The 24,431-nt window shown below is 36.7% G+C and overlaps 4 protein-coding genes across 8 annotated transcripts; 2 read left to right on the forward strand and 2 right to left on the reverse strand.

Moving 5' to 3' along the window:
- The first annotated feature begins 6,525 nt into the window (after positions 1-6,525).
- LOC109151078 lies at positions 6,526-15,558 on the forward strand. The gene is made up of 2 exons (XM_019298990.1): positions 6,526-8,218; positions 15,497-15,558. The coding sequence occupies exon 1, from the start codon at positions 6,648-6,650 to the stop codon at positions 7,206-7,208; it is 561 nt and encodes a 186-aa protein (XP_019154535.1). The 5' UTR covers positions 6,526-6,647; the 3' UTR covers positions 7,209-8,218; positions 15,497-15,558.
- Positions 7,331-8,175, forward strand: LOC109151131. The gene is made up of 2 exons (XM_019299050.1): positions 7,331-7,479; positions 7,563-8,175. The coding sequence occupies exons 1-2, from the start codon at positions 7,331-7,333 to the stop codon at positions 8,173-8,175; spliced, it is 762 nt and encodes a 253-aa protein (XP_019154595.1).
- Positions 10,988-13,752, reverse strand: LOC109151077 (F-box protein At5g49610-like). 2 transcript variants are annotated; one of them, XM_019298988.1, is made up of 2 exons: positions 12,398-13,752; positions 10,988-11,562 (listed from the first exon to the last, which is right to left on the reverse strand). In XM_019298988.1, exons 1-2 carry the CDS (start codon positions 13,644-13,646, stop codon positions 11,546-11,548), a joined length of 1,266 nt encoding a protein of 421 aa, XP_019154533.1. In that variant the 5' UTR covers positions 13,647-13,752; the 3' UTR covers positions 10,988-11,545. The 2 variants fall into 2 exon arrangements, with proteins under 2 accessions (XP_019154533.1, XP_019154532.1); XM_019298987.1 differs by lacking the exon at positions 10,988-11,562 and adding an exon at positions 11,610-11,713.
- A 4,240-nt stretch (positions 15,559-19,798) lies between the features above and the next one.
- Positions 19,799-22,143, reverse strand: LOC109151110 (F-box protein At5g49610-like). Of its 4 annotated transcripts, none has more exons than XM_019299024.1 (3): positions 22,086-22,126; positions 22,019-22,040; positions 19,799-21,048 (listed from the first exon to the last, which is right to left on the reverse strand). In XM_019299024.1, the coding sequence occupies exon 3, from the start codon at positions 21,011-21,013 to the stop codon at positions 19,919-19,921; it is 1,095 nt and encodes a 364-aa protein (XP_019154569.1). In that variant the 5' UTR covers positions 21,014-21,048; positions 22,019-22,040; positions 22,086-22,126; the 3' UTR covers positions 19,799-19,918. The 4 variants fall into 4 exon arrangements, 3 of the variants coding, with proteins under 3 accessions (XP_019154569.1, XP_019154570.1, XP_019154568.1); XM_019299025.1 differs by having other exon boundaries at positions 22,019-22,033; positions 22,079-22,103; XM_019299023.1 differs by lacking the exons at positions 22,019-22,040; positions 22,086-22,126 and having other exon boundaries at positions 19,799-19,985; positions 20,019-21,086.
- Between the last annotated feature and the right edge of the window lie 2,288 nt (positions 22,144-24,431).

A 24,431-nucleotide genomic window follows, 5' to 3' on the forward strand; every position in this document is an offset into this window, starting at 1 on the left:
TCCTTCCTACTTCTTCGTTCTTCTTCTTCCTTCTTGTATTTGGGGGGTAAAATGCACTGAATCACAAAACACAATATAAGTCTGGTGTTTTCCTGTAATGACGTTTATCAATGCATTAGGAACATCTCTATTGAAATGGCTTTGCTAGTCTTCTAAAGATTTGCAAGTTTTTACGTATGTATAATGTATATTTAGTCTTATGTGAAAGATATATTGAAATTCAGTATTTGTATAAACTCTTTGCAATGATACCTATTACCTATGCTCGGGCTGCTGTCTGTTTTATATATAGTTAAGTCTTGGGATTTCCTCTAGTGACGTATAGAATGTGTAGAATGTATGTGTGATGATTATCAATGTGTATTCAAATGGCAAATCTGGTCTTCTAAAGATGCAAGTTTTTGTGTATGTATATTCAGTCTTCTGTAAAAGATATATTGAAATGCAATATTTGTATAAACTCTTTGCAATGATACTTATGCTCGACTACTGGCCTCGGGCTGCTCCTGTTTTATATATAGTTATGTCTTTGTGTTTTCCTCTAATGACATATAGAATGTGTGGTGTTTATCAATGCATTAGGAACATCTCTGTTACAATGGCTTGGCCGAATTGTGTTGTTTCTGACAAAGAATGCCTACTTTCGGCTAATCACCCTCTTCTTGAGGGATATAGAAATGTGTTTTTCTAGTGTCACACTGCCACCTTCTTTTAACATGAATCACAAAACACAATATAATCACAAAACACATCAGTGCATTTTACCCCCCAAATACAAGAAGGAAGAAGAAGAACGAAGAAGTAGGAAGGAGAAGGAAGAAGAAAAAAGAAGAAAGAAGAATCTGAATTGACCATTTTATCCCCAAATATTTAATAAATTAAGGGATTGTGTTTTTCCGGCCAAAATTCACCGGTGATTTGGCCGGAAGGACTTAATGTGTAAAAAAAAGCTTACTAAAAGGACTAAATCTGTTAGTTTTAAAAGTCACGAACTGAAATTACCACCTCCACTATAGTCATAGGACCAAAAGTGTAATTTTTTCTAAATATATATAACATATTTTGTATTATAACTTTGATATTTAATTACAAGATAATGTAAAAAGAAGACAATGGACAATGTAGTGCATATAATAAATTAATAAATTTGAAGGTAATGAATCTTTGAATTGTAGAAAATAAGATAATATAACTAATGAAATGATGTCTTTTAAATTTTTTTATAATGAATAATATTTTTTTAAAAAAAGCATTATAGACATCTAATTCTAAATTAATTAAATGCATACGTATTATTTTTTGTTGTAGCTACTAATTTATTTATTTTTTTTTTTCACCTCATGTAAATAAAACAATAAACAAAAATTATGAAACAATACGTAATTTTAATTACATGTCAGAGTTAATACCCATTTTGGTCCCTTGACTATTAGATAATACGCAATTTAATCCCGAACTATTAAAAATACCCAATTTAGTCCTCTAACTTGTAAAATATACCCAATTTGGTCCTCCGTTACAATTGACATCCATCCACCGTTATAAAGAGGGGCAAAAGCGTCTTTTATCTCAAATTGAGGAACCAAAATGGGTATTAACTATTATTATCTAATAGTCGAGGGACCAAAATGGGTATTAACTTTAATAATAATAATAATAATAATAATAATAATAATAATAATAATAATATTATTATTATTATTATTATTATTATTATTATTATTATTATTATTATTATTATTATTATTATTATTATTATTATTATTATTATTATTATTATTATTTGATATTGGGACAATGTCTCCCGCCACCATATAATTGTTTTTTTTTTTGGTGAAGAGAAAAATTCGCAATCATTAGTTTATATATGTGCACAAAAATCGAGAAAATGCTGACAAAAATCGAACTCTATAATCATCTTCAAATAATGCTCCACTCACTTGACCACTCTTTAGTCCTTTCGGAACATAATGATATCTTTTGATGATTTGAATTGCAGTAAAATTATTGTGATCTTGGACGAACTTGGATTGTTTGAAAGAAATTTTGTGAAGTACGTAACATCCACAAGCTTGTCTTGATTAAGGGTGTGCAAACTTTGATAAATGTTTGGTTAACCGAGCGAACCAACAAAGTTCGATTAACTATTTTTGACCAAACATTTTCGGCTCAGTTAATGGTTAAAGATTTTTTAAATTTATTGTTAACGGTTAATTCGGTACGAAATTGTCATTTAACCGAAATTTTAAATATATATATATATATATATATATATATATATATAATATGTAAAATATGTAAAATACCTATAAATTTGTAATATATAAGTTCGTAGAACTAGTTATGAACTAAAACAACACAATGTTCAAAATTTTGAAAGAGTTGTCTTTTAAAAAAAAATATTCTCTCTCTAGCTTCTAATGACTAGTTTTCCCTCTTGCCCACTGTAGCAACTAGGGCTGGGCAAATCGGTTCGGGTTACCCGAACTGAACCGAACCGGTTCGGTTCGGTTTCTACCTGAAAACCCGTTCGGTAGTAATTTAGGTGAAACCGATCGGTTCAGTTTTTAACCGAACCGAACCGATAACCGATCGGTTTTTTAAATAAAAAAAAAATTATATATTATATATATATAATAATAATAATTAATAAACTAAAATACTAATTTTCTAAAAATCTAATACTTCTTCAGTTCTTCGATACTCACAAATTAGAACTAACCCTAATTCCTCGTCGACATTCGCCTCACCCCTCGCACTCTCGCCCTCCGCCACCGCGCCACGCCTCCGCCAGACCGCCACCGCGCCATGCCTCCGCCACCGCGCCACGGGTCTGCCATAGACTCGTCACTCAGAGTCTCAAACCATAGTTGAAGAGTGAAGCCTGAAGAACACCCGACCAAGGTAATGTTTGGCTTTTCTATGTTATATTTTTTAATTTTATAATTTATACTTTATACTTTATAGTTTATACATTATATATTTTTCTCGATTTCTTATTTCAATTTGAATAGTCTTGAATTTTGAATTAGGGCTTTTATTTAGACTTAGTGTTCTAGAATTTCAAGTTCATTGTGTTAAGTTGTAATGTTGTATATCAATTTCATTAGGTTTAGTACACTTTATTTCAATTTTATTTAGACTTAATCCCATCCCATTTAAATTCCAGTTCTAAAATAGGTACGAAAATCATGGTATTCCAGTGAACTGGAATTTAAATTCCAGTTCACTGGAATACTATTCCAGTGAACTGGAATGGGATTATTCCAGTTCGAACTGAAAGTGTTATATATATCAGTGTTGCAAAAATCGCGCCTAGGTGCCGATTAATCGGCGCCTAGGCGCTAGGCGGTCGGCCACCTAGGTGCCCTAGGCGCCCGCCTAGGCACTCTAGGCGCCGATTAATCACTCTAGGCGCCCGCCTAGGCGCTCTAGGCGCCCTAGGCGGTCCCCAGGCGCCTAGAGGGCGCCTAGCGATTTTTTCAACATTGATATATATACATTTCAAAGTTTATTAGGACTCCAATCACTTATAGTCCCGTTTACATTTCAGATGGATGATTCTTTATCTTCGCATCAAAGAAACATTTCAAGTGACACTCCAAGTAGCACTCCAACTGAGCCAATTGAAGAATCGGTGGGACAAAAAAGAAAACGTACAATCAATGGACTTCCACCGAAACCAAGTGCTCCAAGGTCCGAGGTATGGAATCACTTTACTAAATTGGAGGACGACAAGGATAAATGTAAATGTAATTACTGCTTTAAAGAATTTAAGTGTCCAACAAAGAGTGGCACTAGTAGTTTGAGAACACATAATCAAAAATGTGCTGCATTTAAGGATCATCTTGATAGTGCAACCCAAAAAAAATTTAACAATACATGAAAGTGCAAGTGTTGTTAAAGGTGGTAGTAGTCAGCTTGTGGCGGTTGGATTTAATCAAGAGGCTTGTAGGAGGGCAACTGTTAAGATGATTATTTTAGATGAATTGTCATTTTGTTTTGTGAATGGGGATGGGTTTAAACAATTCTGTAGTGTTGCTTGTCCAAAGTTTATTATCCCTTCACGAAGAACAATCACAAGAGACGTAGTTGAATTGTTCATGAAAGAAAAAGCTTTATTGAAGAGTGTGATTAGTGAGTCAAGGATTTCTTTAACTACTGATATATGGACTGCAAGTACTACTACTGTCAGTTATATGGTTATCACTGCTCATTATGTTGATGTGAACTGGCAGTTGCACAGAAAAATTATCAGTTTTAAACCAATTTCTGATCATAAAGGTGAAACAATTGCAAAAGAACTTGAGAATTGTTTGATTGATTGGGGTATTACCAAAGTTTTTACTATCACAGTTGATAATGCATCTGCTAATGATAGTGCACTTAGGATTTTCAAAACTAAAGTGAGGTGTTGGAGAGAGGATCCTTTGATACTGGGTGGAGAGTTTTTGCATGTGCGTTGTTGTGCACATATTTTAAATTTGATTGTGAAGGATGGTTTGGCAGCGGTGGGTAATAGTGTGGTTAGTGTTCGTAATGCAGTGAAGTATGTGAGATCATCCAATTCTAGATTTCAAGCATTTCAAATTCGTGCAGAGCAAGATAACCTAAGTAGAGGGAGTTTGATTTTGGATTGCAATACTAGATGTAATTCTACTTACCTCATGTTGACTGCAGCTTTCAAGTATAAGGCAGCATTTGATCGAATGGCTAATGAAGACAAGTTGTATGATGCTTACTTTAAAGAGGATGAAAATGGAAAGAGAAGGGTTGGGCCGCCATCATCAATTGATTGGGAGAATGTTCGGCGATTGGTACAATTTTTAAAAATCTTTTATGATGCCACTTTGTCTTTTTCTTCATACAAAACTGTGACATCTAGTCATTGTTTTGATGATATATGCACAATTGAAGTTAATTTGAATGTTTTCAGTACTAGTAAAGATGTGAATATGAGTGGCATGGCTTTGGAAATGAAGAAAAAGTTTGATAAGTATTGGGAGGGGTCTGAGATAAATAAATTGTTGATTGTTAGTAGTGTGTTGGATTCGAGGAGCAAGATGAGTTTTGTGACAATTTGTTTTGAAAAATTGTATGGCAAAGATACACCAAAGTGTAGTGAAATGAAAGAAGCAGTAGTGGATGTCATGCGTAAGTTGTATGAGGTATACAGTGCATTTTATGCTAAACCAAGTGCAACTACAAGTCAAAGTGGTGGTGGAAGTGAAAGTGGATGTGTGAGTGTAATTCAATCTTGTGTGACTAGTGAATTGGTTTTAAATGTTGGTGATGTTGGTGATGTTGCACCTGTTGGGTGTATTTTTAACACGTATACCACCAATTTGGTATGTGAAAAAGGAGATGTGCAACAAACATCAAATGAGTTGGATATATACTTGATGGAAAAGATTGAAATGCCAGCTCATAATAGATTGGGTATGCAATTTGATATTTTGTCATGGTGGAGGAAAGAAAGTATGAAATTCCCAATCTTGTCACAAATGGCACGTGATGTTCTTGCAATTCCAGTTTCTAGTGTTGCATCAGAGTCTGCCTTTAGCACTTCAGGCCGTATTTTAGACCAATATCGGAGTTCTTTGACACCGTATATGGTAGAGGCATTGATTTTGACACAAGATTGGTTGCGGTCTTCACTCCAATCTGATGCAACAGTATGCTTGCAGAAGGTAATTGACAATTCTATATTTTATTATGAATTTATGTATAATATATACTATATTATTTTATGCTTCAATATTTTATAATTTTAACTTCTTTTTGAACCTTTTGTTTTGTTGTACAGAGATTCGCAAATCAGCAGGGCAACTTCATATTGATCCGTGATGATGGATGAACAATTTATCAACATATGAGTTTGGAATTTGTATTACTATGTTGATTGTGTTTGATTAGACTTTGGATTTGGGTTATTTGATGTTTTATGTTTGTAATCTTTAAACATTGGATTTGAAGTTTGAACTATGTTATGTTTCATGTTTGTAATGTTTGAAGCCTTTGAACTTTGAACTTTGAACTTTGGATTCTAAGTATGTGTTGTTTTGGTAATTAGATTGCTATTAGTATGTTTAAACTTTGAATTGTTATTTTGTTATATAACGTTTAGATTTTAGATGTGGATTTTGTGAATAGTATTGTTTGGTAGTATGTTTTGAAAATTAGGAAATGTTAAAATTTGGGGATTATAAAGTCTTAAATCCGAACCGATTGAAACCAAACCGAAGTCGAACCGAACTATAATATTAAACCGAATGGTTTGACTTTTCTAAAACCGAAAAACCGAAACCGAAATCGAAGAAAACCGAAATGCCCACCCCTAGTAGCAAGTATCCCCTTTGCATTGTAATCTTTTTCTCCGGCTTTCTTCACCTTGTCATGATGCCACACACACAAAACAGCCACCCCCCATCCTCATCTACATCTTCTGAACACCCCCCCCCCCCCCGCCCCCCCCCCCCCAACAACCCCAAACACCTTCCTCTGTTCCACCACCACCGAGTGAAACTTCAGACCTCAATGACATTGATATTGGGGGTCTTGACCTGGGTTTTGACGACGACTCCGAAGACTTCCGATTCACTCTTGTTGGTCGCATAATCACTGAGAAAATTATCAAATTTCCGTTTATGCGTGATACTATGGCAACTTTTTGGCGTCCAATCAGAGGTGTAGCTGCCAAAGAGCTATCAAATAACACTTTCCTCTTCCAATTTTTCCACGAAATCGACATGAATCGTGTTCTTGAGAATGAGCCTTGGTCCTTCGAGCAAAATCTACTGGTCCTTGCAAGAGTTCAGCCGGAAATTCCACCATCCTCCATGCCTCTCGACACTGCGGAGTTCTGGGTCCAACTTCACGATCTGCCACTTGGTTTCTTCTCGGAAAGATCAGCAAAGGCCATTAGAAATTTCATTGGGGAATTCATACGTATTGATGAAAAGGCCTTTAATGGCTCCAGGAATTCTTTCATTCGAATCCGGGTTCGCATAAACATCACAAAGCCTTTAATCAGTCAAATACCCATCAGGAAGAACGGTGGGGACTGGAGCTGTATCAACTTCCGCTATGAGAGATTACCAAATTTTTGTTTTATCTGTGGACTCATTGGGCATACGGAGAATTACTGCTCAAAACCTGTTGAAGATTCTAATCCATCAATGGAGAAACTGTTCGGTGCCTGGTTGTGATGGCATGTTCTGTGTTAGAAATGAAGGACACAGCGATGGCTTAGCCCTCTTTTGGAAGGAAAGCACATCAGTTTCCATTCTATCCTACTCTAAACATCATATAGACGTGGCAGTCTGTCTCAATGTGGATGAAGTCGAGTGGCGCTTTACTAGATTCTACGGCTCTTCAGACTAGACACCAACGGCCAGTGGGCAGAATGGAAACTGGTTTTCGCGAGTGGCGCTTTACTGGATTTGGCCGACATAAATCCTCTCCCTTGGGCAGTTATGGGTGATTTTAATGACATTCTACACTCGGATGAAAAACGTGGAGGAAATCCTCAACCTATGAGACTTATTTCTGGTTTTCGTGAGGCAGTGGAATCAAGTGGGCTTAGACTTTGGGTTCAGTGGCTATCAATATACTTGGGAGCGTTCAAAAGGTACTCATCTATGGGTGGAAGCCAAGTTAGATAGAGTTCTTACTTCAGACTCCTGGAGTGATCTTTTCCCTATGGCGAAAGCAGAATCCATTACAACGGCAAAGAGTGATCACATGCCTCTGCTCCTCCAGAGTTTGCCACGAGCGCCTCCTATTCACAACACAGGCTTCCGGTTTGAAAATCTCTGGCTTCGGGAAGCTCATTGCAGAAACATAATGATCGAGAGTTGGTCAAATACTCATGGACATAGTCTTATGGATAGGGTGGGGATCTGTGGTACAGCCATATGGATTTGGGGTAAACACTTTGCACGCAATTTCCAGCGATGTCTAGATCATTGGCGCAAACGCATGGAAGCAACAAAATACAGACGAGACCCTTATGGTATTACATTGTTTAAGGAAGCACAATCTGAGTACCTTCGTGTCCTACAACATCAAAGTGACTATTGGAGGCAAAGAGCCAAGCAATTCTGGCTCAAAGATGGTGACACAAACTCTAGTTTTTTTCACAAGACTGTCAAGCGAAGACAACAAGCTAACTGACTCACTAAGCTTAAGGACAGCAACAGAACATGGATTAACCAAGGTACCCAACTGGATGCTTTAATCACCTCATATTTTCATGATTTATTCTGCCCTGCTCTTGGTGATATTGATTCTGTGATTGATTGCATTGATCCTATCATCTCCAATCTGCATAATACATCTTTGTGTGATAGAGTTTCTATTAATGAAGTCAAGATTGCCTTATTTGATATGAAACCCGAAAAATCCCCTGGTCCTGATGGATTAAACCCAGGCTTCTACCAATTCTTCTGGGATATCTTAAGCACCGAATTACATGCTTTATGTTTTGAATTTTTTTGCATGGGTAAGCTTCCAGAGAATATCAATTCAACTCACATTGTGCTTATACCCAAAAAAAAAAAAAAAAAAAAAAGCAAACCCGAGACTATGGGAGACCTTAGGCCTATAGCCCTTTGCAACACTCTATATAAACTCCTCTCCAAGATTCTAACCAACTGCCTAAAGCCCCTGCTATCCACAGTGGTGTCCGATTCTCAATCGGCTTTTGTCCCAGGTAGACTAATCTCTGACAATATAATGATTGCTTATGAAGTCAACCATTATCTCAAAAGGAAAAATCAGGGCGAAGTGGGTTATGTTGGGGTCAAATTGGATATGAGTAAAGCCTTTAACAGGGTTAGTTGGGAGTTTCTTTTGAGGGTCATATCTAAATTGGGCTTCTCTAATCACATTGTTAGTCTTATACGAGAAATGATATATACAGTAAATTACACAATACTTCTTGAGGGTAGAGTTATTGGATCTGTTGTGCCTGGTAGGGGATTAAGGCAAGGGGACCCCATGTCACCCTATCTTTTCATCCTTGTTCTCGAGGTTTTTCACTTGATTAGGGGTGTGCAAACTTTGGATAATTTTCGGTTAACCGACCGAACCGACAAAGTTCGGTTAACCGTTTTCGAACCGAACTTTTTCGGTTCGGTTAATGGTCAGAGGAATTTTAAAATTTCGGTTAACGGTTAATTCGGTTCAAAAGGTCGGTTAACCGAAGTTTTTAATATATATATAAAAATAATAATATAAATATAAATACTAATTTAAAATTATGGATGTTTGGAGTTTATAATTCATGTTATTTATATTTTGTTATGAATGTATTATGATATGTATTTTATTTTAATTGAATTTATTATTTTAAGTGTTATTTTTAGAATTTTAAATTTTAGCTTTAAAAAGTTCGGTTAATCGGTTAACCGAAAAAAATTTCGGTTCGGTGAATTCGGTAGAGCAAACTTCGGTTCGGTTAACGGTTAAAGGAAAAAAAACTTCGGTTAATTCGGTTCGGTTAACCGATTGAACACCCCTACACTTGATGCTCCAAAAGTCTCAAAGAGCAGGAACCCTCCATGGTGTCAGTATTGCTAGAAATGCCCCAATAATCACTAACCTCTTCTTTGCCGATGATTGCTATATCTTCTGTAAAGCCACACCTTCTGAGGCCATCACTCTTAAGAACATCATTGACTATTTTGCTGCTGTTTCTGGCCAAACTGTAAATTACACCAAATCCACCCTTACCTTTAGTAAGAATACCACTGCCCACTCAAGAGATAGTTTTTCAAATATTATGAACATGAGAGAGGGTAATCTGAACGGGAATTATCTTGGTTTACCAACCCTTATTGGGAGGAACAAATGCGAAATTCTTGGCTATATCAAAGACAAAGTTGTGGGGAGAATCAAAAGCTGGACTCATAGATTCCTTTCCAGAGCTAGGAGGGAAATACTCCTTAAGAATGTCATACAAGCCATCCCAACATTTGCCATGAGTGTTTTTCTACTACCTATTGAGTTAGGTAAGGACATTGAAAGAACAGTGAAAGATCCAGTGGAATCAGATGGAAAAGCTGGGATAGATTATGTGTCCCTAAAAGATGGGGAGGTATGGGCTTCAGGAAGATCAGGGAATTTAATATAGCAATGCTCGGGAAATAATCTTGGCGACTCACCACTCAACCTAATTCCCTGCTTGCTCGTACTTACAAAGCTAAATATTAAAAAAAAAACAGTACTTTTCTTGAGGTACATCTTGGCAGTAATCCCTCTTTCATATGGCGGAGCATCCTTGAAGCACAAACTATTCTTAAACGAAGATGTAGATGGAGAGTGGGGGATTGAAATTCAATTAAAGTTTGGTCTGATCCATGGCTTCCAATCACAAACTGCCCCTATGTTCAATCTGTAAATACATCTCATTCAAATGACATGACAATTGCATCTCTCTTGGATCCTAATGTGCCTGCTTGGAATGTTAGTCTCATTAACTCTTTATTTAACCAAAATGATAGCACTCTGATTAAGAGCATCCCCCTCCCGGATCATGTAACGGCAGATAAAATTATTTGGATGGAGGACGATAAAGGACACTACACTGCGAAAAGTTGCTACAAAGCACTCATGAGAAATGCTCACATACTTGAAACTCCTATCTGGTCAGGTTTCTGGAATCTCAAAGTACCTCCTAGAATCAAAAAAAATTTCTGGCAGTTGTGTACGTCCTCCTTCCCTACGCATGATCGTCTGAAATCAAGGCATGTTCAGGTTCCGGACGTATGTCAAATCTGCCATACTGAGGAGGAAACCCCTTTCCATCTCTTTGTGCAATGTCCTTTGGCTCGGGAATGTTGGGATATTCTCGGTGGTGTAGACTATCAGTCCATAAGCTCATTTTCTGAATGGCTTGAGTATTTGTTCTCTACGAAATCTGCCAACGATATCTGCATTCTTATCTCTATTTGTTGGAAATTTTGGGATGCAAGGAATGAAAACATCTGGAATCAATCTGTTTTATCAGCTTCATTTATTTGCCATTATGCAAAAACACTACTGCCAGGCCATCTATTATTACTACTACCTGGACCAAACCTCCATTTGGAATGTTCAAGCTCAATGTTGATGCAACACTTGATCAACACAATAATAGGATGGGGTTCGACTTTGTTCTACGCGATTCGGCTGGTTGTTTTGTTGCTGCTAGGAGTCTACCTTGGGCTGCCTTTTCAAACCATCTGAGGCGGAAGCAATTGGTATACGTGAGACGCTGAAATGGATTAAAGATCAAAGCTTGACAACCTGCAAGTTGAGAGTGACTGCCTCCAGGCAGTGAATGGAATCTTGAATGGGCATGACTCTTTTTCTTCTTTTGATCTCATTTTGGAAGACATTAGATCCATAACTTCTAGTTTTGTTAACTTGAGCTTTCTTTTTGCAAAACGGTCTGCGAACAGGGTTGCCCATTGTTTAGCTAAGGAAGCCTTGTCATTGTCTGACTGTAAGGACTGTTTTACTGTCCCTTGTTCATCCATTGCCCATGTCTTGAGCTTGGACCTTAATTAATATATCTCTCTGTTTTTGTTTTCAGAAAAAAAAAAAAAAAAAAAAAAAAAAAAACACAATGATCAAACAAAAAGAAACCTTCAAATTTGTTGTTTTTTCAAATAGATGGGCAAAAGGTGAGGAAACTCGATCTATGAATTTCCAAGAGTATTTTCATTATCTGCAATTATAACATGTAAATATATTAGGACAAAAAAGTATATATATATATATATATATATATATATATATATATATATATATATATATGGTAGGGTTCCAGTGAGAACAGAACATGAGAACACATCGTGTGCATCCATTTAATATTTTTTAATGGTCTAGATTAGATTAAGTGTGTGCGAACGCGCATTAAATGTGTGCAAACACATTTACGCGCATTAAATGTGTGCAAACACATTTAATCGCGTTTGCACACATTCGCACACATTTAATGCGCATTCGCACACACTTAATCTAATCTAGACCATTAAAAATTATAAGATGGATGCACACGATTTGTTCTCACGTTCTCACCTAAGCAGGTGTTCTCATATGATCTTAAATCTATATATATATATATATATATATATATATATATATATATATATATATATATATATATCCAAATGCAACATTATTGATACAACAAATTAAACTATAATCCAAATAAAATGTGCTAGCCGGCCACTGAGCAAGCTATACAAATTATATATATGCCATATATATATAATAAGAAGCTAATTGAGGGGAGCAATCACAAGGCCAGAGAAGTACTAGAATGGGAAATATTAAACAAACTGCCATAGAAATCTGATGAAAGATTAGATCGATATTGTGTGAAATTAATACTTTTTAATTAACTTACTTTGAATTGTGCAGCCGCGGATTAGTGGTGGCACTGGTGTTGGCCACCACTGATGAGTAATTGAATTAATAATTCCATTACCAATGAACCACCCAGAAGAATTGGTCCAATAAAAATAACTCCCATCTATGTGGTTAAATCCTGTGTCTTTAATTTTAGGATCAAGATTAGGATGCAGAAGGTCTAGGTTGGAGAGAAACATATCTCCTCTAAAATAAACCTTGCGCACCAAACTCCACTTCCCCATGTCGTAGTTCTCCAGCTCCCATATATAATATATGGGGATTTCTGAGTGAAGAGCCGAAGTGCATGTTAAACGAAGACGATCCTCAAATACTCCAAGGGTTTGGGCGCAACACCCCTCAGCTTCCATATCAGTTGGCATATAAATTGCACGGGAAATTTTTTCAGGAGAATTATAGGGATCATACACAAGAATATACGCACTAAGCAACATATGTAGCATCCCTTTATAGGGGACAAGAAAGACAGAAGAACGGAGAAGAAACAGTGATTTGATGGGCCATGGTGATGAGATCACAAGAGTTTTCCATTCCTGAGACGAGAAGAGTTGGAGTCTGTATTTGCCCCTGGAAACGGGTGGGGAAACACAAATTTGAACCACCACACAATTATAGCGAGAATTGTCTACACATTGCGATTGCTGAGGGGTGGTGCAAAGGGAACAGGGCGCAGGAACGCAAAGTAAGCCAAAGGACATTGCTCTGGGCATCTTCCTCTCACTGAGTTTGAATTGGGGGGGAGGAGGAAGAGCAGTCCAGTGCTTGGTTACTAGATTACAGACATAGAATAGGGATAGGAATTTGGGGAAGGTGGTGAGGACGCATATGGGGGCGCATAGAATTAAATCAGCACACGAAACCTTCAAATAAATTCTGAGTTGGGGATCGGGACAGGGAAGGAAACTTAAATCCAGCTTGCGGAAGCCGCACAAATTGGCATCAGGGTGGGGGTATCCACCGCAAACGATCGGGGAAAAGGGGTCAATCTGAGATTGGAATATAATGCAGGCAGACGATGAATGAAGAATTGGCGGAAGGGATGGGTCATGGCGGCGGTGATTGAATAAAGTAATAAAATACTGAGAAGAAATAAGAGAACACCATGTCTTGCATACCAATTTCAACCGGATTGCTGTTCTGCAGGGGAGCCTGGCCAGGATTTCAACTACCAAGTTCTCGCCCAGATTACTGAACAACAACTCAGAGGATACATCTGAGAATTCCATCAACCTGGCGTCCTTAAGGCGATCGATAGCTTCGTTCTGTTCTGTTCTGTTCGGTGATGCCAATTCTCCCAAACCCTAGTTCGCACTTTATAGGTAGAGTTTATTACCGAAAGAGTTAATTACCGAAATGGTCCCTTGACTATAGCGAAATTATCAATTTGGTCCTCGACAATTTTTTTACCTAATTAAATTCTCGACTTTAAAAATTTTAACCATTTTAACAGTCCGTTAAATTAGAGGTTATTCATGGAGTTTCACTCCCTTACGGGTAGCCTGGACTCCATTAATTAATGGTAAAATATACCGCTGCCATCCATTAATGGCAAAACATACAGATCGCCTTCCTTCGCTTCACAAGCACAACTTCTGTCGCTAGGCCATACTCCATCGCCGTTCCCTCAAATCTTAAACCCCTCATGCTAAAACAGTGCATTTGGCATCAATTTGCTCTGGAGCTGGAGCAGCTATGGCTATGGTGAAGCAGAGACGACTGTGATTTCTCTTCACCCGTAACATAGGAAGACACATTCCTCGTATTGGAGCAGTCGGATGGAGGCGTGGCCGAGGATGGTGCCGGAGATGTCGACGATGTTCGGATCGAGGGTGTACGAACGGTACAGATAAGATCTGACGCTGCTGAAGGCTGCGTCGATGAACGACGATGTGTTCGCCAGCCTGGTGAAGGAGTCCACGGCTGCGTTGCAATCCCTTCACCGCCTGGGAAGTCAAGACTCGCCTAATCCAAGCTTTGGTCTCTAAAGAGGCCGCCGCTAAATAGACTCAAACCTTCGCCGCTAAACAGACTCAAAGCTACCAATTTCCATTGGATTTAGAATTAAACTACTAAATGCCTCCATTTCTTCTGGTGTCACCTGCAGGGGCAAAAGTAGTTGGTACAAGCCTAGTCTTGAGTGTGGGGTGTTGGTGAGAAGATGAAGATAGGGGCATACCTCATCATTATTATGCTTCACATTATATTTCCGTTTTCTTTCATCCTCTACTTGTTCAAAATAACATACACCACCGTACCTGAGAGAACCTAATTAGCTTGCTTGATGCGAAAAGGTCATTGAGAAATCATATTGTGCAGGGAGTGTGGTTGTGATTTGGGAAATGTGAAACTACAGACATGCTAACAAAGTGTAAAACGAAAGGAGAATGAGCAATTTTGTGTGATGCATTTGTGTATCTCAGGGAGAAGGACAAGCATTATAGGAGTGAAATTCCATGAATAACCTCTAATTTAACAGGCTGTTAACACCTTACCTAACGGAGGACCAAAATGATTAACATTTTCAAAGTCGAGGACTAAATTGGATAAAAAAAATTGTCGAGGATCAAATTGGTACTTTCGCTATAGTTAAGGGACAATTTCAGTAATTAACTCTTACCGAAATCATTGCTTCACTATTACGAAATTACCAACAATTTTTCTTGCCCAATTAAGTCTTCAATTTTGAAAATATTAATCATTTTGGTCCTATGTTAAAAGTTCATCCATAAGCAAATTTAAGGACAACAAAATAGTTTCATATATTTTACTAGTATTTTTTACGCGTTTTGCGCAAATGGAATAATACTCAATGATTATTTTTAAATATAAATATTTCAAAGTACTAGTATTTCACTCGTGTGATGCACGGACTAAAATTATAAATATTGTTGTTATATTATTAAAAATTCTTAGTCTTTTTCAATTTTAAGTATGAATATGCTATGTAAATATTATTCATTTGAAAAGATTTTATATGTTAAGTACTTTTATTTTCTAATTAAGTTGAGAACATGCATGTCTCAACAGATTTGGGAATCTAACCATGATGTGTGGTCTATTTTTCCTTAATTTCCAGATTATGAAGTGAAATTATTTGGTACCGGCGGCAAATCTGTTATTTTTATGGACCAATTGTGTACATTTGTGATCGCTGACAAAGATAAGTACCTTTTAAACATCTTACCCTATTTTTTGTTTATTATACAATAATTTTCTGTCATATTTAGGGTTTATAATATTTCAGATGCTCTAATCTCAGTTGTACAACTCGAGTCTATTAATACTGGAAATTATATGTTGGGTAATATGGTTGAAAAATCCCAAAAATAATAATCCTACGAAAAGATTAATATTATATGGGAAAACAGAAAAATTGGGAAGGAAAAGGTGGAGTGTTTGGATATAGGTTTAGCACGAGTTTGAACACAAAGTTCTTTTCCTTAAAACCTTATTTGCTACCCCCCACAAGTGTTAGGAGCGTTGTAGCCTAGGTTTCCCAGGATAAAACGTGCTACGATTCCTTGTTTAAGCACCTAAACAAGGAACCCGGCAAACAAAGCAAAGCAGTGAACACAAGTTGGTAAAGAAGAGAGTAGAAGCAGAGTTTTGAGAAGCTGAAAGCTACTGGAATTCCTTTCGTTTTCTGTACTGTGTAAAAAGCTTCTGCACTACCTCTCTTTATATAGGATTAAACTCAGAATTTAAAATTGAAATTAAAACAGCCTTTCGTTTTCTGTACTGTGTAAAAAGCTTCTGCACTACCTCTCTTTATATAGGATTAAACTTTCGTTTTCTGTACTGTGTAAAAAGCTTCTGCACTACCTCTCTTTATATAGGATTAAACTCAGAATTTAAATTTAAAATTGGAATTAAAACAGTATTAATTTCGTAACAGATGAGTTCAATCTGCACTACCTCCTTTATGCTATACAATTCTATAATGCTCAAAAGAGCTCATGTATATAAGGGGGGTAAATCCTGTTTCCAAACCAATGTGGGACAAAGTCCACTATTTTCCCTTCATTTCCCAACTCAAATGGGTATACTTTGAGAATCAATATCTCATTCACCCATTATCCATTTTGAGCGTACAATATATCAATCTCTTCGTCTTACTACGAAGAATCCGAATCCACTTTGACCCGGCCCAAATCGAAAGTGGACCCCACGGATAATTGTACCACAAAATAGCCACTTAATATGCCATTTTATGCCATTTTAAGCTAATTTTCCAACATTATATTTACCTAGGATTTTCTGCATTTAATGCTTAAATCTACGATGATTGTTTGAGCTTTAGAAAAAATAATGTGTGCTGCCATAATTATACTCAAATGTGCCTATAATGCTATGTGGATATTAAAAAGTCATTTTGGCATACTGTTCCACTAACATGTTTTTAAGATTTAGGCAGATAATGATCAAAATAGTTGGATGTCTTCTTTTTTTTTTATAATCTGAGTATGTTCTTCATGTAACCTTATCAGCAGCTCTAAATGTTAATTTCTCAAACCTTGTTCCCCATGGGAGTGGAGTAATTTAATGCACAATATACATGTTTTTAAAATATAGAATAGACAGATGATGACCAAAATAGTCCGATGCCTTCTTTTTTTTTGAAATCTGAGTATGAAAGATAACATAATCTAGAAGTTAAGTGACTTATTTTTAGCCTATTCTTTCTGTGGCTTATATGCATTTCTAAGTGTTCATTTTTTTTTTAATTAATCCAAACATTTGTTAAGGGGAAATAAATGACTGCTTTTTTCGAAGAGACTTTTAAAGCCTGTAGTTTGTGGAGTAAAAAAGTATTGTTTGTATTTATTTATATTATGAGCACACAAAAAAAAAACATTTTTGGAATAAAGAAGTTTTCAAAATACATTAGCTAACAACATTACATGTATTAAAAGGGAAAATGACGTTCTCTGGTTAACTGCATTTTGTTCCTGCACCTTGGTTCCTGAATACCATTAATTGTCACTATTCTGTATTGAAAGATAAGAATAGTCTTCAACCTGTTCACTGGTACATGTTACCCTGCTAGGTAGCTTGTTTCCTGCAAAAAAAAAAAAAAAATACAATAATTTCCAACTCTATCTACTACATAAGTTGGTGAAGAATAATTTCCAACTGTATCTTCATAGCATGAGCATGAACAAAATGAATAAGCCTATAAGGCCTCTAAATGCTCCCTTGAAATATGAGCATGAACCAAATTTCCCTGCAATATTAAAAAGGAAAGAGAAAAGGGTCAAATAGACCCCTAAACATTACCCTAAAGGTCAATTAGTCTCCTAAACTTTAAAAAAGGTCAATTAAACACTCAAACATGCTAAATTTGGTCAATGAAGCCCAAAAATCGGTAAATGACCTGTTTTTACCGGTCATTTTAATTCCGGCGATGAAATTCGGCCACCGGTGACGGATTCCGGTGACCGGCGAATTTTTCCGGCCGTCCGGTCGTCTTCCACCGGAGAAGACGACCGGACGGCCGCCTTCTCCATTGGAGAAGGCGGCAGGCAGCCGTCTGCCGCCTTCTCCAGTGGAGAAGACGACCAGATCTGGTCGTCTTCTCCATTGGAGAAGATGACCAGATCCAAGTGTTAAAGAGTTACTGTCTCAAGCCTACTCCAAATCCAAGTGTTAAAGAGTTAATAGTTTTCATATATGTGACTACGTAGAAGATTGCCACAACAAATACCCTTTAAGACTCAAACTATAGACACCACTATTGCTATTGTTATGGAATGACAAAATTATTCATACATTACTGGAATCATATTATGCATATCTTAAACTGCATATGATGGAAGTGACAGTGCAATTATAATAAACCTTCCAACATGGGTAGCTCAACTGGTCATAGAGGTGAAACTTTGGAAGAATGACCAGCGATCGAGTCTCACCAGCGGCAGTGTGGGAGCAACCTCTCAAAGTGAGGAGGGCTCCTTGTGCGCAGTGAGCACCGGTCTAGCCTCTGTGATTAATGTTCAGTTGAGTCACCATGATTTACAACCTCTCACCGCTCTGTCGGGCTGGGGTGTGGGGAGCCCTTAGGGTTGGGGGTCAGCCTTTTGGAAGAATAATAAAAACCTTCCACCAAATATGACCAATTTACTAACCATACAAGGATGAGACCACTTAAACATCAGAAGGTAACTTGTCCAACAGAAAGGAAAAAAAGTGCATTCCTCTTTCGATACTTTGACTGCCTGATGGAAGAGCCAACCATGGAGAAACGCACACAGAGAGGGTCGGCAACGGAGAGGAACTGTGGAATTTGAGGCGGACTCGGCGCGAAGCAAGTCGGTGGTGAAGCATCACGCTGCTGCACACGCAAATTCAATTCCATATAAAATCTCGGGACTCTATTTGCTAATTAATTAAGAGTATGTAAAATTACAACACAGCCCCTAAACATAATAAACACCAACAGCAAACACTAAAAGAACACCTCAAATCAAAACTGTTAAAATAAAAAAAGGAATGATGAGAATTGAATCTCACAATCTCACCTAATTAGGTGATCTCACCGGATCCAGATCGATCTATTATGAATTTCCAGAAGGTCTAGGTTGGAGAGAAGCATACTTATTCTACTAATATCAACCTTGTGCACCAAACTCGTAGTCCTCCAGCTCCCATATATAATATATGGGGATTTCTGATGGAATATCAAAAACGCATGTTAAACGAAGACGATCCTCGGAGAGTCCAAGGGTATGGGCGCGACACCCCTCAGCTTCCATATCAATTGGCAAACCAATTGCACGGGAAAATTTTTTAGGAGAATTATAGGGATCATACACAAGAATATAGGCACTAAGCAACATATGTAGCATCCTTTTATAGGGGACAAGAAAGATAGTAGAACGGAGTCGAAACGTTGATTTTATGGGCCATGGTGATGAAATCACAAAAGTTTTCCATCCCCCAGTCGAGAAGAGTTGAAGTATGTATTTGTCCCGGGAAATGGGTGGAGAAACACAAATTTGAACCACCACCCAATTATAGCGAGAATTGTCTACACATTGCGATTGCTGAGGGGTGGTGCAAAGGGAACAGCGCGCAGGAACGCAAAGGAAGCCAAAGGACATTGCTCTGGGCATCTTCCTCTCACTGAGTTCGAATTGGCGGGCACGAGGAAGAGCAGTCCAGTGCTTGGTTACTAGATTACAGACATTATCTTCTTTGTCCTAGACCAACTTTAGATGGAAACTAGTGCCCAATCTTCTTTACAAGCATTAAAAAAGATTTCGAAGTTCAACAGATACTTCATGCCATAAAAAGACTAAGCAATATAAACCTTCTCATCAGTTAAAAATTTCCCTCAACTAAAGATGCCACAATGGAAACCATTTCTACAATTCAAATATAAAAGAAAAAAAGAAAATCATCCCCCAAATGATAGAAAAACATCACATTATTCCCTTAACTAGATTCAAACTAGGAGCTTGAGAGTTTATGAAAGTACATGAGGTGAACAGAGACAACCTCAGAGTGAAACAAGGCTATTCACATAGGGCACCGATCTCATATAATACGAATCAGCTGGCTGAGGCGGGCTCAGTAGTGTTTTAGTTTCCTTGTGTTCAAAATCATAGGAGTAAAATGTCTTCCTACTCTCAACCACCACAATATCTCTGTTTACAGCAACAGCTTTGGTGTCACAGTCATCCAAAGGCATATAAGTGTCTTTAGGATCAATCACCACTTTAGTTTCCCACACCAAAGGCATTGTATTTGTGCAGATATTAACCAAGACACTAGGGACAAACACTTCATTGTTAAGCAATCTGTAACAAACCTTACAAAGCCTTTCATCAAATGTTCCCAGTAAGCAGTCATCGTCACCAGATTCTTTGTCCAGTAATTGTGAACTATCCTTGGTTAGATCAAAAGAAAGAATGCAACCAGTCCTCACAGGCCAGAAAACAACACCATTGACGTGAACACCAGACCGTAGAGAATATTTTGGAACTCCAAAACGAAGCTCCCCAGAAACATTCCAAGTATTATTTTTGGAGGTGTATATTTCAAATTCAGCTGCACCATCAAAACCAGCAGATGGGAAGGCACAAATGAGTTTGTACTCAGGTACAAAGTTGAGCAGTGACGGTTCAAATATCAGCACAACTGCTGGCTCGGATCCATGACAAGCAGTAGGTTTTGGAAGTTTTTTCCATTGTTTTGTAACTGGATTGCACAAATAGTAGTACCCGTTTTCATTTCGTCCTTGGCAACACAACAGTCCATTTGATGAGGCCCTAATGACAACAGGCTCTGGCAGAAAACTCAAAGATGGATCTGGTACACCACAAGATTTTGGATGAATTGGAACGAAGACAGTACAATTTTCAGAAGTTTGATAAAAAAGGCCTGATATGTTACGGCAACAAAGTGATTGATTATGGTGGAAGGATGGTGTTGAAATATGGAGCTTCCAGTCTCGACAAACAGCCTTGAATCTGAACAGTGATTTAGCAGGAAGGAATGGAAGGGCGTGTTCTCTAATGATATCCTTAAGATCCATGAGAAGCTCACTGTTTGATGCAGAAGGATGGTTTTGTAGCCTTTCTCCTCGATCCATTGTTGCAACCAATAGTATCTCTAGAGATTGATGGGCTGCAATAAACATGTCAAAGCAACCATATTACTAACAAATCCCATGAACATTTATCCTCTCATTGACTAATCACTATTCCTAACTACAAAGAAACATCATCACATAGTAACAGCATCATTAAAATTGACCAAGATTTTAAGTGTTTCGTACTTTCTTTAGAAAGAATGTTCCAATGATAACAGAGGCATTTGAGAGAAGTCTAGTATCATATATTTATTATGACAAATTGAAAATGCACTAAATAGGAAATGTTCAAAGGAAATCACCATGTGAAACCATTGTTAAAGCTATAATTCACATAACCATAAGCTTCTCTATTCACTACCACTCTTTCACTATCACTATTCATTTGTTTCATGTGAAAAAGGCCCATTCAGATTAAAGAACTTCTTGACCTGAATAGATCACTAGGAAGTAGGAACATGATAACCAAAATATATAATTATATACCCATTCAAATGTTCAGCAGCACCATTCTTGAGTCACAAGCATAGAAACACCAAAACTTACACAGAACGAGAATACATAGAAAAGAATGGTTCAGAGCAAAACACAGCTGCAAGAACAAGTCCCATATGGACCAACTAACAAGTTTAGAGCTGATTTTGGATTTGATTTCAATACACAAACCAGGCGTAGTAACTGACAAAATACAACCCAAGAAATGAAGAGAGATTTAATTAAAATCAAATTTCAAAACCTTATTCCCAAATTCAAATCATGAAAGAATCGGTAAATCGAAACTCCGGCAGTTCGCTATTACTTTATGCCACAAACAGAGCAAATTAAACTCCAGGGAAACATCATCGCAACAGTTCCGAAGCAAATATATCACCGCGATGAAAGCAAAAACGCATATAATACACTCAAACACAAACATGACTGAAAGAAATTCACGGATCGTGAGTAGTGATCAAGCATCGATAATCAAGATTAAAGTAGTTTTCGCAGTTCTTCGAAAGGACGTACCTATGAACGATAGCAATAGCTGGTGGAGAGCTAAACAGAGAAAATGGAGGAGCGAGGGGTATATGTGAGTGGAGTGGGGACAGCGGCGTAGCCTGCCCCGCAGCCTATTGAGAACCGCTGAACAAGAAGACTTGAGAGCTAACCTCCATTTTCGTTCCCTTCATCATATCTATATATCGATATACTAAAGCTATAGGTGTGCCGGTACAATTTCCCTCCAAATTAAAAATATCTTTCAAATATAAAATATGAAAAATTACATTTTTTATTTTTGTTTTTTTGTTTTGTTTTGTTTTGTTTTTTTTTTTTTTAAGTTATAGAATAATTGTAAAATTAACTTCTATATATTAGCGGTAATTACTTTCCATCCCTAAGTTATAACTAACGTTTTGATTTTCGTCCTCGTTTTTTCTAAGTGAGCATTATGAAACTGTTTAATCTTAAGGTATTCTTATCAAAACACAATCGGTTTTTCATGTCGACATCCTGAAGAAGTGATTGATATGTTATTTTACTACTCCATATAATTTATTTTTTTATATGACAAAAATAAATTGATCGGCAAAGGACTCATATGAAATTCTCATCTCTAGGAGACTATGATCAATTAGACAATTAGTGCCTTTGTTTTTGTTTGTTATATATATATATATATATATATATATATTTTAATGTATGGATAAGATTAAGGAATAATCTATTAAATGTGTGTATATTTTATAGTCTTATTGAATGTGTATATATGATAGTATTGTTTAGATAGTTTGTATATATTGTATTAAATGTGTATTGTAAAATTTTTAACTAATTAGTGCAATGAATATATATTGTTTACTTCCCCTCCAAATTTTAATTTTTCCCTAATATTTTCCCCATATTGTGGCAAAATCATTGGTACCTATTACTTGAGTGACCACACCATTACTTAAAAAAAAAAAGGTAATTCCTCAAATTAGAAAATTAGAAAATGTCTCTAGGGAGGCCTTTTCTGTGTCAGGTTGCGGGGAATGGTTTGATTCTCCTCCATCTTTTCTTGTGAACACTCTTATTCATATTTTAATGAATTAATTTTTCATCTTCAAAAAAAAAAAAATGTCTCTAAAGAGGGGAAGATTGGAGGGTGCATATCATTATTCTAATTAATTAAGATATTGTTCATATTGTTTACATAATATATATGACTTCATCAAATTCAAAATTAAAAGTTATAGGATGGGAGTATGGATTACATGTTGAATTGAAAACTAATAAGTTTTTTGCACTTTTGGTCTCATGATTGTTGTGGCACTAACAATTTTAATTCATAATTTTTAAAACTTGTATAATTGGTCCACGAGTATCAATTTCTTAGTACAAATGGTCCTTCTTGTGAAATATCCGTCAATTTTTCACCAGAAAAATTATTTATGTTTATAATAGGGGTATAATGTTTTTTTACTTTTCGTCACTTTTAAATTTTTCACACTTTTAGTTCAACAAGTATTGTGCCATTAGCAATGTTTATCCACAACTTTCAAAACTTAGGGTCCGTTTGGAAAGCAGGAAAATGACTTCTGGAAAATGATTTCTGGAAAATGAGTCATTTTTCGGTAAACATTTTCCTTTTCCAGTGTTTGGTTACATTTGGAAAACTGCTTTGGTGTGTTTGGTTCATTTTCTGACAAATGAGTATAATGATATAATTAAATATTTTAATTATTTTATTTAGAATAAAAAAATACATTTTTAAAATGTTTAAAACTATATTTTTTTTTTTTTAAAAAAAAAAAAGAAAAGAAAAATCTGGACCATTGGTTTCCAGCGGAACTGGGTTCCGCCAAAAATCATAACCTTGGTTTCTGGCAGAACCAGTTCCGCCGGAAACCATAGCTATTTCCGCCAGAAGCCAAAAAAAAAAAAAAAAAAAAGAAATAGCAAGGGCAGAAAATGACTTCCGCCAAATTGAGCACATTTTCCCCAGTCAATGGAAAATATTTTCCGTTGACTGGATTTTTCAAGTGTAGCCAAACACCAAAAAATCAGAAAATGATTTCCAGAAATCATTTTCCGGGTTTCCAAACACAGCCTTACATAATTGGTCTACGAGTATCAATTTCTTAGTGCAAATAGTCCTTTCGGTGAAGTCTCTGTCAAATTTTCACCAAAAAAATTATTTCTCCCTTATAACAGGGGTATAATGGTCTTTTTTTTGTCAATCTTTCACTGGAATACCTCATTTTGTGGTGTACATATCATTCAGGAGTATTGTCGTCTTGAGACAGGAACAAATCGACGATATAGCTCACGAGTTAGTGAACTTTAGCGTTCATTTCCTTTGTTCCATGAAGCCACCTAGCAAAGGCTCAACCTTCAAGCCGGTGAGCTTGCCAAAATGGTGCAATGGTGTCCGCAAGAAGAGGTGTTGGCTCACCCT

Source organism: Ipomoea nil, unplaced genomic scaffold (assembly GCF_001879475.1).
Source record: "Ipomoea nil cultivar Tokyo-kokei standard unplaced genomic scaffold, Asagao_1.1 scaffold2283, whole genome shotgun sequence".
Lineage (NCBI taxonomy): Eukaryota > Viridiplantae > Streptophyta > Magnoliopsida > Solanales > Convolvulaceae > Ipomoea > Ipomoea nil.